Here is a 13,893-nt window from a genome sequence, read left to right as displayed (position 1 = left end):
CGGCACGTTTGGGCAACCTGGGGCTCGTTTAGGCATCCTGGGGGACGGCTCGTTTAGGCAACCTGGGGGACGGCACGTTTGGGCAACCTGGGGCTCGTTTAGGCATCCTGGGGGACGGCACGTTTGGGCAACCTGGGGCTCGTTTAGGCATCCTGGGGGACGGCTCGTTTAGGCAACCTGGGGGACGGCTCGTTTAGGCAACCTGGGGGACGGCACGTTTGGGCAACCTGGGGGACGGCACGTTTGGGCATCCTGGGGGACGGCACGTTTGGGCATCCTGGGGGACGGCACGTTTGGGCATCCTGGGGGACGGCACGTTTGGGCAACCTGGGGCTCGTTTAGGCAACCTGGGGGACGGCTCGTTTAGGCAACCTGGGGGACGGCTCGTTTAGGCAACCTGGGGCAATACAGTGTCAGTCTGTCCCGGAGTGTTGCAGCAGTGAGCTGCTCTGTCACTAGACAAATGATGTTAACTGAGCAGCTGACCTGCTGTTCGTTCTGTATTTACCTGTTTGGTCGATGGCAGGACAGATTTCTGCGACTGTCCTTTCTGTTAAGACTGTTAATTAGCACAGGCGTAAAACAACCTCAAGCTAAATTTAAAAGATTTTTTACGGTTCATGATCCGAGTAGATAATTATTTATTTCAATAATTCTTCTTCTGTCCCTCTGCAGCTAAAAATATCATCAGTCTGGTCAGTGGACATTCGGTGGAGAAGGAGACGGTTACCACAGCAACCAAACCGAGACGAGGACGGAAGAAGCTTTACAAGCAGGACGCCTCGGATGCCCTGCTAGACTCTCCACACATGGTGAGACGGTTAGCGTGTTCTTTCTGAGGGCCTGTCGGGGTTGCAGACCTGGAGTGCGAGGGCCACAGAGCTAAATATCCATAGGCAAAATACATGTGTAATAAGGTCAGCATGTTGCAGATCATAAAGCGAAGTGTTTCATGTCAGAGATGAACGGTATAAACTATCTAAAGATGACGAGCAAATATTAAATGGGACCCTCCCCTTAGGTTTAGGGATGTTGAACTAAATATTGTTTCTACTACTACTACTAATCTAAACTATAACTAATCATATAATTGCTTAAATACACAATCTCTCAGTTTAAGCTCGCACTCAAATCCTCACTATGCTTTTATTTTGAAAGTTAGGAATCTAAGACTTCTTGTTACCTGCCCGCACACGGATGTCAGTGTTTTCAGAGCGTGTGTGGGTGTTTTTAATCTGGCCTCCCGTGTTTCACACATAACGAGCGCCGATCGATCGCTAATCTATCCCCAATCACAGCCTGGCGCCCGGCGAGCTCCGCGGCCATCGAATCGGGATGATAATCGTGTAGCGTGAACAAGGCTTCACAGTGCGAGGAGGACGTTTTAGTGGAAAACATATGTTTAATGTGTAGTTTTGTTTCAGATGTCCGGAGGAGCTGAGGAGGACAAGGAGAGCGATCACCTGATCATTAAGAGGCAGCTGCGGTCCAAGACCTGCAGGAAGTGACATCATCACCATCATGTGACAACACTAAACCTCAGATTTCTGTCAAACCGTCAGTGATTCTGAGGGTTTGAGTTTAAATATCTGTACAGTTTGTATTTCTGTCTGATTTTTAGTTCAGTACTTTGTTTTTCATCGCTGGGGATCAATAAAGAGTTGAGACAACAATCGATTGATTTATGGAAAATAAAAATGATCCTTTGTCTAATGAAACACTCGTCTGCTTTACTTTACTGCTAGGAAACGTTTCTACAGTGGCTGAGAAGATCCAAACACCACAAACTGTCCTCAGATTCAATAAAACAAGAACCAGCTGGTGAAGGAAGCGCAGACGTTTGTCTGGACCTTCAAAGTAAAAGCCTAGCAAAATAAACAATTAAAGATGTTTACATATGTTGATTATCACGCCTGTGATGTGTTAATCCTTTATAAACAGGTAATATGAAAATACATTTTTGCACAGTGCAAGCTAACGTATACAGTCCCCTCCAAAAGTAGCGGAGCGGTAATTTCTTTCTTTTTGTTGTTCACTGAAGACATTTGGGTTTAAGATCAAAAGAGAGAATTTTAGCTCTCATTTCCTGTTATTCACATCTAGATGTGTTAAACAACTCAGGACAAACCACCGTTTGTATTAGACCACAGCGTTCTGAGGTGAGCAAAAGTAACGGAACAAATAATCTTAAAGTAAATAACATTTAATATTTGGTGGCAGAACCCTCTCTTGCTATAACTGCCTGAAGCCTGCGACCCATCGACATCACCAAACTGCTGCATTCTTCATTTGTGATGCTGTTCCAGGCTTTTACCGCAGCTTCTTTCACTTCTTGTTTGCTTGCTTCACAGATGAGCTTGGATGCTTCGGATCATAAGCAGTTCCTTTCTTTCTCCATCACTTTGCTAGAGATTAATCTCGGTCTCATCCGTCCATCAGATTGTGTTCCAGAACTTTTTATCTCTGTTCTTCTTTGTAAATTTCAGTCTGGCCTTCTGATTCTTCCTGCTGATGAGTGGTTTGCATCTTGTGGTGTGGCCTCTATATTTCTGCTCTCTGAGTCTTCTTCCAACGGTGGATTGTGATACCTTCACCCTGCACTGTGGACGTCTGTTGCTCAGTACAGCAGTAGTTTCTTTTTCAGGACGTTCCAAATTGAACTCTTGTCTCATCTTTTGATCTTAAACCCAAATGTCTTCAGTGAACAACAAAAACAAAGGAATTTGGCTCACCGTTCCGAGACTGTTGGAGATGACAGGATGTTGGATGTATCACAGTGTGATTTTATTCCTTCAGTTTGTTGACACATTATCTGGAAGAACACCAGGGTGAAAATGTGCTGCCAGCTAAACTTCAGTATCTCAAACGGGATCTTTGCGTCGGGTGTTTGGACCGCGGTTTCCTACCTGCAGTTTAAACATGACTCTATAAACCTGTGAGGCGTTTTTAAATACGGCTTCAGGAGGAACCAATGGGCTCAGAGCTGAGAGCTTCAGACAGACCTAACACACAATAAAACCAGAATAGAGGTGCAACAACTTATAATTATAATGCACAACTTTCACGTTCCAGATGTGCCCTAACTTTACAATCATTAAGGATGTATCGCTTGTGGCGACGTTTACAGCTGGAGAACGTGTTGAGCGCAGGATTTAACAACAGCGGACAATTTCTTACTTTCTAAAGAGAGAAAACAGCCTGGGGGAAACTATCTAAACTTTGTGAAACGCTGATTGTTAATAACGAAGATTGTTATTATTGGTCCCTTCTTATAAATTCTGCAGATGTGTCACATGACGTTTTTCCTGTCTTTGTATAAATATAGCGTCAGTTTCTCTCGGCGTGTAAGCTGCTCTGATCAGTGCTCTCACAGCGCTGCACTTATTTCTTACTGTATTTCATTAAGATGTATTTTTGAAAGAAGTGTTAATTAGCACCTCGTGTTTAATTTAAAAGCTAAATGCGAGGCTATCAAATTAGTCGTTAGTTGCAGCCCTAAACCAGACTTATACTTTAAACAGAAAATAAAACAGGAAACAAAAATGTTTTAACAGAATGTTCCTTTAATTGATCAACAATAAAAACAAAAAATAAAACTAATCTTTCTGTAACAGTTTGAAGTCGAGAGGGAAATATTTAATTATTCTAATGTAGAACAGCTTCAGAGAACCTGGTGGAACCTTCCTCAGGTTTATTATGTTGTGGAAGAAAAAAAGTGCAGGAGGGATCGATTAGTGACCGATTAATCAGCTGAGGCTGCGATGACGAGGCAAAACAAAAAAACAACTGCAGTCGACACTTTCAGTTTCCATAGATCAGACTATTGATCAGCTGCTGTTCATATCCTGTCCCTTCATGGACCAGGACTTTCCCCAGTCCTCATCCACCCGGTTAGTCTCTCTAGAGTCCCCTCCAGCAGCACGTGAGAGGGGAAGCACTGCGCTACAGCACCGACCTGAAATATTACATTAGTGTGGTCCCGTGACTGCAAATAAACCAGTTCAGTGATAAATCAGATGAACCCGGCATGACGAGCACGAGGCGACAGCACCGGCCTGTTGCTCCACGTGAAGGAGACGTCGAACGCCACGTGTAAAGCGTCGTTCTGAAGCCAAAGATGAAGTCAAACCCAGAGAATCCCATGAGGGCAAAGTCATCAAACTGTTTTAGATTTTCCTGCTGATTCGTGCAGGTTTTAAGTCCCAGTGAAGAGACAGAGACCTGATCCTGTCCCAGATAACCTGAGGCCTTACCAAGATGGCTGCCGAATGGCGGGACTTGCTTATATAAGGACTTAAGTTAAAGCGTTTAAGAAATTTAAACGTTCCTCCAAACAGACGGCAGCTGTGAAGTTACTTGCTCTATAGAGAGAAAGCAAGAAAAGCTCATTCAAAAACGTCATTAACATTTCTAACAATTCACAGTAACTAAATTCCAGCCTGAGATGTTTGTCGCGTGGCTTCATATTTTTACACAACATTTTCTGTCAGTTCCTCAGACCTTCGCTGAAAACATAAAGATTATTTCTCTCTCATTAACAAAAACTCATGTTCCAAATACATTTCAAGCTAAAAACAATATAAATGTAAATGTAAATGTAAAATGCTCCGTACTTGTATAGCGCCTTTCTAGTCTTTTCGACCACTCAAAGCGCTTTTACACTACATCTGCATTCACCAGTCACACACATTCATACACTGAGCCTAAGTAAAACTTATAAAACTTTGTCTTCAAACTGCTCAGACTTACAGACGAGATGTTGTACAAACGTACAAAATGTTTTGTTGTTCACTCAAAAATAGCAAACAAATTCCTGGAAGATTTAAAATAACCTCAATAAAAACAAAGAATCAAGTGAAATACAAACAAACTGTTAAATGTTTTGTGCGTATTCAATGTGTTGAATGTGCGTTTATATTATATATGTTTGTTTTATTTGTTTTCATTTAGGTATTTTATTTATTAGAGGATAAACATTTTGAAAAATCTCTCAAATTAATAATAAATTTGTTTTAAAGGGGCCAAAAGTGATCAAACAGACAAAGACTGTTTCCTGAAGCAATTTAGAAGTGTGAACATTTTTGGCACATTTTCTTATGAAAATAATTTGCTGATAAGTTTTTCAGCTCTAATTCATTCAGCAAGTGTTTTTCATATTTATTGGGATGGACACATTTTGTTTGGCATCAAACGAACGTTAAAGTTTAATAAACGACTGTTTATTCCCTGAATAAAAACACTTTAAGAGCAACGTCACCCTAAATCCACAGTTAATATTGTTACTTTATGACACAGCTGTGTTCAGCGACTCAAAAAACATTTCCTATTTGCATTTTTTTGTTATTTCCTGTTTGAGAAGACGAGCGTCTGCCTGTTAGCCTGTTGCTCGCATTAGCGTCTGCCTGTCGTCCGTCTCTTTGTTTAACCCGTCGGATCGTCTAGGTGTCCATTGCGGTCATGTGACCGGCATGTAGCTTTAAAACAAACAAAAAGAGGCAGGAAGTTGAGTTCCCGTGGCTACAAAATAAAAGTCGTTCACAGTGTCTGGGTTGACACTCAGCTGGCTTTCAGCAGTCTCTAAATAAATCTACTTCCTATGAAGTGTCTGTGTGACGTCTATGTCGGCCAATCACAGCCCTCGTCACCAGACGTCTCTCTGGTGTTGATAAATACGATTGGTCCTTTCCTCTAAGGCTACGACGCAACACTGCTGCTGACCACCTCCTTGTTGAAGGCGATGAAGCAGTCTGATTGGTTGGACAGGCTTAGGGGGAGTTGCTGGTGCTTAGCGTCCTTGATGACGGCCAGGCGGCGGCGGCAGTGGCGGATCCCGATGATGGTGGCGAGGACGAGCGAGCTGGCCAGCATGGCGGCGCCACTGAGGAAGAAGGTGGGCGTGTAACTTCCTGTGACGTCAACCAGCCAACCTGCAGGAGGAGAAGAAGAAACGAGATTACTTATTTCTAATAGCTCGACACGCCGACACCGATCGACCAATCAGCCGCCTGCCCAGCGACCTGGCAGGAGTTATATAAGGAGGTGAACAGGAAGCTGTTGTTTTTACTCTGTTGGCTACTTGTGGATTTCCACACTGCTTCTGACAACATTACATCACATCCTGCTGATCAGTCAGTTTCCATATTGACCACTTCCCTCAGGCAGCTGTTGGGTTCAAGGCTGAAGGAATAAATTGATAACAGCTAGAACACACGATACCGTAATATTTTCCTATCTATTTATCTAAGTATCACCCAGTATAAAAAGTATTAATAAACTAAAAATAATCAATAATATAAAAGAATCATTTTCAGGTGATTAAACTCAAATGAAAAACTCAAAATTATTATATTCCATTACTGCCCATATCCTTAATACTTACACACCACCCTTCAAGTATCACTGTTGTACTCTTACTAAAGTAAAAGTTGTCTCTAAATCAGCGGTTCTCAAACCTTTTCTTTTGACATCAAGGACCCTAAACTGACACAAATCAGACCAAGGACCTGATATGATTTTAGCTTTCAGATGTTTTACTACAGAAAGTGAATGAAACCAAAACAGTCAAACATTTTTTCATTATGTTGCTTATGGATGAAATTAATAGTGAAAATAAATTATTCCCCTTTTTTGCCGCCTCAAGGACCGCTGGGGGTCCCCGGACCCCATGTTTAGAACCACTGCTGTACATAATATTACAAAGAGTACAGTCTAGACCTGCTCTATATGAAACGTGACATGACATAACTTCTGGTATGGTCTTTATAAATACAAGACTTTGTAGTATTTTTACATTGTAGTATTGCTACTTTTACTACCTACTAAGTAAAGGATCTGAACACCACTGAACCAAAACAACCTTAACAGATAATTACGTTTTATATCAACCTGTTCTGTTCTGGAGATTCAGGGACTTCAGTGTTTCCAAAGGTGTTGTTGTCAAATGTTTTAGATTTTGCCACAACCCAAAGAAATTCAGTTTACTGTCACAGAGAAGTAAAGAAGCCAGAAAATATTCACATTTGAGAAGTTGAAATCAGAGAATTTGAAGATTTTTTCTTTAATAGTTGACATTTAATCGACCAATCGTTGCCGCTCTACACAAAATCATCATCTGCACCAGCTTTCCAAGCAATCATGATTCTGACGCTAAGTAAAGTGGAACTTTACTTTAAGAAAATAACTGTTTTTATCTGCTTTTGTTCTGAGACAGTCAGTAACAGCTGACGAGGGAGGAAAACTAAAAGGAAGAAAGATATTGATTCAGCTTTAAAAAGAATAGATGTTCAATATTCAACATTTAGAAATATCTACAAAACCCTGACTTCACTACATTTAAGAGGAAACACTAAACCTCCTTGAACACACCAACGTTTTTAGCCTTCGGTCATTAATCTTCTGATTTAAAGGTTGTTTCGGTTTCTTACCTCCGATTGGCGGGCTGATGAGGTAGGGGATGGCATGGAGGAAGTAGACCACACCCAGCGCCGAGGACAGGTACGGAGCTCCCACCAGGTCTGACGTCACCACGGGGATCAGCGCCACGTAGGCGCCGTCGAAGTAACCGTAGAGGACGGCAAAGGGCACGAGGAGAGGGAAGGAACGAAGCAACGGCGTGAAGAGGCAGCAGAGACCCTCCATCCCAACGGAGAACACGTAGCACGCCAGGCGGTACGGCTTCAGACACCTGCGAGACACAACAACACGTTTACATTTCATTTCATCATTTATAGCTACAGCTAACATTATCAATTCCTCTCTTGGTTTATAAAATATCGTAAAAATAGTGGAACAAATGTCCGAGGCAGAAAATCTTCACACATGAGAAACATTTGAATTTATCTTTGAACGATGTATTAAAGCCGGGGAAGGAAGCGCTAGAGAAACCAGGTCTTTCTTCAAAGCCACTCCCCCAAAATATGTGCACAAGAAGAGGGCACACATGTAGGTCGACAGGTAAACCACCAACTCAGATTACAGAACTAAATCACCGTCAATATGCAGACGACACACAGATTTATGTGACAATGTCGCCAGGTGACTCTGGTCCCCTGCAAATGGAGATTGGATGAGCCAACATTTCCTGTGGAGCCCAAGCAAAATGATTTAGAGGGTTTTACACCTGAATCATTTAGTTTGGATGAATCGCACTGGAGTTCGTTTCCCTCTTGGTGCGGTTTGTTTGGGCAGGTGTGACTGGAAGAACTGCGCATTTTTAGACCAAACCAAGTGTTTGTTGCCAGTTTTCCCTTAAGCAACACAGCCCCATGGCATCTCACAAACCAACTTCTTTCCAGCATGTTTATTCTGACAAATTGAAGAGTTTAGAAGCTACATTCAAAGATGCATCTGCCAAAGAGTGATGTGACTTGTGTTGCTGTATTTTTGAGCAAACAGTGGGGTGTGAAAAGGAACTGAAACGGCTGAAAAGACGGACCAAATGAACCGAACTACAGAAGCAAAAGCACTCTAAAAGTCAGCGCTCAGCTCCACTCGCTAACGTTAAAGACCACAGTCCTGACCAGAGGACTTGGTGTAGTCCTGGACTCAGTTTTAACATTTAGAGAACCACAAGTTTGTTGTATCTCACCAAGGCCAGAAGAGACCACACCAGTCCAGTTCTCCGACCTTTACACTGATGTGCTTTCAATTCAAGTCGGACACACTGTCCATCTTATAACTGTGGACATGTTACGGTATTCTTATGTGCAAAATACATCGGTTAAACATGTTGTCTACTGGTATTGAGGTAAATGGAATGCAGCATGACTTCCTGTTTGTCAGCAGGAATATTTATAAAGCACTGAATAGTTTTCTGATCTGCTGACACATTCGGAACACATCGACATGCAGTCATACCTCCTGTCCGTCAGCCAGCCGAAGGTGATGTTCCCCACGATGTCGATGACTCCCAGGATGGACATGAGAAAGGCGGCCTGCTGGTGGCGGACCCCGACACTCAGAGCGTAGGGCACCATGTAGACGAACGGGAGGCTGCAGCCGCTGGCCAGGAACAGGAAGGACACGGCCAGGCCCAGGAAGTCTGGCAGCAGCAGGAAACGGTACTCCTTACTGGACAGGAAGCAGGAGCTGAAGCACCACCTCTTCTTTAACTGAGTGGTGGGGTTTCCCGGCAGCAGGGGGAGGGGCAGCGGTGGCAAGGATGAAGGCGACGATAACTTCCCTGACGACAAGAGGCTGTCCTCCTCTTTGGACAGTTTTATTGCGAGCTCGGCGTCCTGCGACGAAATGATACCTGCAGCAGGAGACAGAGAGGTGAGGACGAGGAGGACAATCTACAGTTGCAGAGAGAGCTTATCTCTCGGAGAGCTGATGCCCCTTCTACTGCCATCAACCAATCATGCAGCATTGTTGCCGCGATGTACTACGTGACAGTAGCAGGAGTACTAGTAGCACCATGGGTGTATTTGTATTGTAAAGTAGTGTTGTACAGTGCTTCTCCTCACCAAGTCTCTCCTCCCCCACTGACTCCCCCTCCTCTCCCTCCCCCTCCGCCTCATCCTCCCGCAGTTTGATTGGTCGGAGCAGCGCCCCACAGACGCACAGGTTGGCGACGAAGGCGCTGAGGATGAGCAGCGCCCCCCTCCACGAGTACAGCTCAATTAGCACCTGCACCGCCGGCGCCAAGATGAAGGTGCCGATCCCGCTGCCCGACATGGCGAGGCCGTACGCCAACGCCTTCCGCCGGTGGAAGTAACAGCCAACCATGGCAATGGACGGAGTGTAACAGAGAGCGAAGCCTAGACCTGGAAAAGGAGGACATTTGTAGAAAGTTAAGACGTGTTTTAGGGTAAGTGGAGACAATTTTGAAAGTTGTTGCAGCAACAAGAAAAGCGTCTAAGTCTCAAAGTTCAGGAATTATAAGTTAAAATGTTCACTGAAGGCCACAGAGTGGCGCTATCTGCATAAAAAACCAGCACTCAGTTCTCAGATATATTTTTATAAAGTGATGACCTGTCAGGACTCCCATGGAGAGGTAGAGAAGCTCCAGGCTGGTGGCGAAGGAGCTGATGAGGAGCCCGCAGGAGGAAAGGAGCCCACCGAGCATCACTGCCGCCCGGCAGGACCAACGGTTACCAACCAGGCTGCCGACAGGAGCTACACACACACAGAAACACAGTCAGCTGTTTGAAGACGGACCCAGCTGATCTGTCAGTGCGGCGTCAGTACTGACCACAGAGCATGGTGGTGCAGTCCACCAGGCTGTGGATCCAGGCCGTCGAAGAGTAGTCGGCTCCAAAATGTCCTTGAAACTCCACAAAGAAGATGGAGACACACCTGCAGAAACACACAGCGCGGATCATTCAGTGATTCCCGATCAATTACTATTTAAAACAGAAAGAAGCAGCGTGTCCTGAGACAGGTGATATCGTCTCCTATCAGCAGTGAGAGAAGAATCAACATCACTCAGCAGGTCAGTGCAGGGTCAGGTATGTGTGTAAAGGCAGAGGGAGGACGCGCTCATCTGTTCCTAGCCTGCCTGCTTTTCTGCTGGACCAATCCCGACCTTTGCTCTGAACCCTCACAGACTTAGCTGACGTCACCTGGTAAGTGTTTGAGTGCGAGAGGCTGCAAGAGCCCGAAACGGTTTAATGGGACAGACTTTACAACCTGTCACGTTACCGCCAAAACAAGTTACGTACAATTGTGGGTTTGGGACTTTTATTATACATGTTTTCCTTTAGCCACAATTCGCGCCCTTGACTGACTCTTCTTACTACTTTGAGTGTGTAATTGCGTTCACACTGAGGAGTATGGCAGCATGCAGTGCACTATGGGTACCCAGATGGCGCACTTATAACGGTCAGAAAGTTGAGTGTCATGGTCTCCTCCACAGTCGCCATGTCGGCTACGTAGTGGAACATTTTTTCAAACTTGTGAAAATGGCAGCCGAGGAAGCTGCAGTTACTGCGTTCTCGTAAAAGCAGACGTATGCTCGTTTTTAATAAAATGTATTTAAAGTCAAGTGAGCTTTTAAGCCGGCAGGCGACAACCGCAATTCAGCTGAATCGCACCAGAGTTTGTTTCCCACTTAGTGTGGTTCGCTTGGGCAGATCTTGTGAACATCAGTAATATCCCCTAGTACTTTTTACTCACTGTAGGATTTCAGAACGTAATAATTATACTTAATAATAACAGTAATTAGCGGACAGCGGCCGTGCACGGCGACATGTGAGTTTACTGGCTGAGTTGTACAGTTCGACTGCACGTGTGGGGCTTTTAGTAAATAATCTCACGAGTGTCTCGTCCTCATTGACCCTGTACACCCCCCCACAGTGTGTGTGTGTGTTATATAATGAGTACATGTACAGACAGACTGTCCAGTTTCAGCTGATTTCTGTTCTGGGTGTAAAAGTCTCAGTTATGTAAGAACACGTCTTCCTGTCTCGTGTTAGTTATCTTCCAGCTGTGAGCGGCTTTATGCATTGCATTGTGGGAGTGTGCACAAGTGTTAAATAACAATTGCACACAAGTAGCACATGTTTTTGTATGAATGAAGTTTTGTGTAACTTTTCCAGCCCAGACTGAACCAGAGAGAGCTTGAAGAGGAGCGGCTGGAGTGCAAACTGTGAACAGGAAATGTTTGTCAAAGGTCACAGCAGGAAGGAAGGAGGTCAAAGGTCACGTCCAGCGACTCCGCTGAAGTCTGTTTGATGTCGACTAACAAGAGAAACGTGAGGACGACTGCTCTGCATCGCGTTGCAGCAGCTTTTCATGAATCCTGAACCCAAAGTTCATCCTAAGCTCCTAATACCTGCTAACTGGTTTCAAACCAGTTGCATCATTAAAACTTAAACAGTTCAACATGTGGTGAAATCCTCTTCTTCCTCTATGAAAGCCAGATTTTCAGCTCCACTTTCATGTTTGTGCACTAAATATGAAGCTACAGCTTGCAGCCAGTTAGCTTAGCTTAGCATAAATACTGGTAACAGGGGGAAAAAGTTAGCTTGGCGACGTCCTGTACAAAACTACAGAAAGTAACTTCCCCTGACCGCCTTTCCCCAAAACATTATCTTTAGAAAAAGTAAGGAAAAACATCGACTTCAAATTATGTACATGATATGAAAAAATGAACCAAATAAAAGCTGCAAGCAGCATTGGACGGGCCCTCATGCCGCGACACGCCTGCAGCGCAGTAGGTGGGGAGACGAGGCTCTGAATTATCATGCGTTTTGAACTGGTCACAAAGTTGTTAAACCTCACTTCCTGTGTCCCCCAGGTGGGCTAGACAAAAATGCTAATGTTGGGTCCCAGAAAATGAAGCCTGTTTCACGCTGTGAAAATGCCAAGTAAATCAAATGATTTTGGTCACTAAGGGCTTACTTCCTGTGGCCAGTGGGTGATGCTATGGCATTGAGTGACTGCGGCTGACTTGATAGTCAAATGTGAGCTGTAGGCCACTGCAGCCGTCTTGCTGAGGTTTTAATGTACACAAGTTACAACAACATCCTGTTTCATTGCGAATAATATATATTCAACGCCACGGACACACCCTTGAAGAAAACCTCACAGATAGCACAACTTTTCGTTATTTCCTTTAGATTGCATAGCTAGAAACTTGAATCTGATTAATTCTGTTGGAGGAGTTTGTTAAAGTATGGACCCTGTAAAACGCGAAAACTGACCTTTATTCAAAATGGCTGACTTCCTGTTGGGTTTAGGGCATCACTCCCAGAGGCTTTTTTGTAGGTCTGGACATGATACACATGCCACAAAAACATTGTACATCGCGTTAAAATGTGCTCTTTAGGGGGCGCCAGCGAGCCATTTTATCACCACCATGCACGAAAACCCTGTGACACGTAAATTTTCGTCATGCTTGAATTTTGTGAGGTTTTCGTGCACGTTTAGGCTGCCAAAAATGTGCTTCATTTGCAGAACGAAAGAAAGAAACAAAAAGAATTCCTTCAGGGTCCTCGCATGTTTCGTGCTCGGGCCCTAATATATAGTGTATATATATTGTGTATTTTTATAAATAATTGCATGGATTGTCAGTGGTAGATCTCGTGCTGTATTGATTCTTTGTAGTTGCTGATTTTGAAGCTCTCATTTAATTTAAACTCATCTGTTCATATTTTATTTTCATGACGCGTGTGAATAAACATAGCTGATGAAATTAAAGTGAGCTGTAACTTTGTTCAGGTGTCAGAGTCTCATACTGAGACCTTCAGAGCTTCACACACACTAGCTCATTGTGTTTCAATTAGCTCAAAGTGACGTGTTTCAGTCGAGCCAAGTCTGAAGAGGACGTGTTCTGTAATGTAGCTTTCCCTCCGGCGCCCCCTTCAAGACAAACTGAAGCCTCGAACCAGAAGTGCCTAACTTTTGTAGCAAACTCACTGATGGGGGCTATAACCTTGGTGTTTGGTTTGATAGTAATTTAAATTTCGAGCAGCACACCACAAAGCTTGTTCAATCATGTTTTTATCAACTTAGAAATATAGCTAAAATTTGATCTATGTTAACTTTTAAGGACACCGAGACCATTTTACACGCCTTCATCTCATCACGCCTGGATTATTGCAACAGCCTTTTCACCTGCTTAACCCAAAAATCTATTGATCGACTCCAGACTGTCCAGAACTCAGCTGCCAGGCTTTTAACCAGAACAAAGAAATATGACCACATTACTCCTATTTTAGCTTCATTACACTGGCTCCCAGTATGTTTTAGAATTGATCACTTTTAAAGCTCTTCATGGCCTCTCGCCTTGTTATATTTCTGACCTTTTAGTCCCATACGCACCAGCACGTACCTTGAGATCCTCGGGCAGAGGTCTGTTGTCTGTTCCAGAGTCTCGACTGAAAACTAAAAGGGACAGAGCGTTTGCTGTCAGGGCCCCGAGGCTCTGGAACAGCCTGCCCGAGGAAATCA

The 13,893-nt window shown here is 44.0% G+C and overlaps 2 protein-coding genes across 2 annotated transcripts in view; one reads left to right on the top strand and one right to left on the bottom strand.

Annotated features, from left to right (window-relative positions):
- The window catches only part of LOC123983562 (kinesin-like protein KIF20A), a 22,827-nt gene extending 21,109 nt beyond the window's left edge, over positions 1–1,718 (top strand). Inside the window, exons 28-29 of the mRNA XM_046069819.1 lie at positions 676–812; positions 1,425–1,718. Of these exons, the coding sequence (XP_045925775.1) occupies positions 676–812; positions 1,425–1,508 (221 nt within the window). The 3' untranslated portion in view covers positions 1,509–1,718. The remainder of the gene's footprint in view (positions 1–675; positions 813–1,424) is intronic.
- Positions 1,719–5,316: 3,598 nt separating this feature from the next.
- slc16a12b (solute carrier family 16 member 12b) overlaps positions 5,317–13,893 on the bottom strand; it is a 10,483-nt gene continuing 1,906 nt past the window's right edge. The window contains exons 2-8 of the mRNA XM_046069520.1: positions 10,193–10,296; positions 9,973–10,116; positions 9,465–9,764; positions 9,187–9,253; positions 8,857–9,099; positions 7,425–7,684; positions 5,317–5,927 (exon numbers count right to left, since the gene is read on the bottom strand). Coding sequence (XP_045925476.1) covers positions 5,695–5,927; positions 7,425–7,684; positions 8,857–9,099; positions 9,187–9,253; positions 9,465–9,764; positions 9,973–10,116; positions 10,193–10,296 — 1,351 coding nt within the window. The 3' untranslated portion in view covers positions 5,317–5,694. The remainder of the gene's footprint in view (positions 5,928–7,424; positions 7,685–8,856; positions 9,100–9,186; positions 9,254–9,464; positions 9,765–9,972; positions 10,117–10,192; positions 10,297–13,893) is intronic.

The sequence above is a fragment of the Micropterus dolomieu genome, linkage group LG14 (assembly GCF_021292245.1).
Source record: "Micropterus dolomieu isolate WLL.071019.BEF.003 ecotype Adirondacks linkage group LG14, ASM2129224v1, whole genome shotgun sequence".
In the NCBI taxonomy this organism is placed as follows: domain Eukaryota; kingdom Metazoa; phylum Chordata; class Actinopteri; order Centrarchiformes; family Centrarchidae; genus Micropterus; species Micropterus dolomieu.
This window is presented reverse-complemented; position numbering and strand designations above follow the sequence as displayed.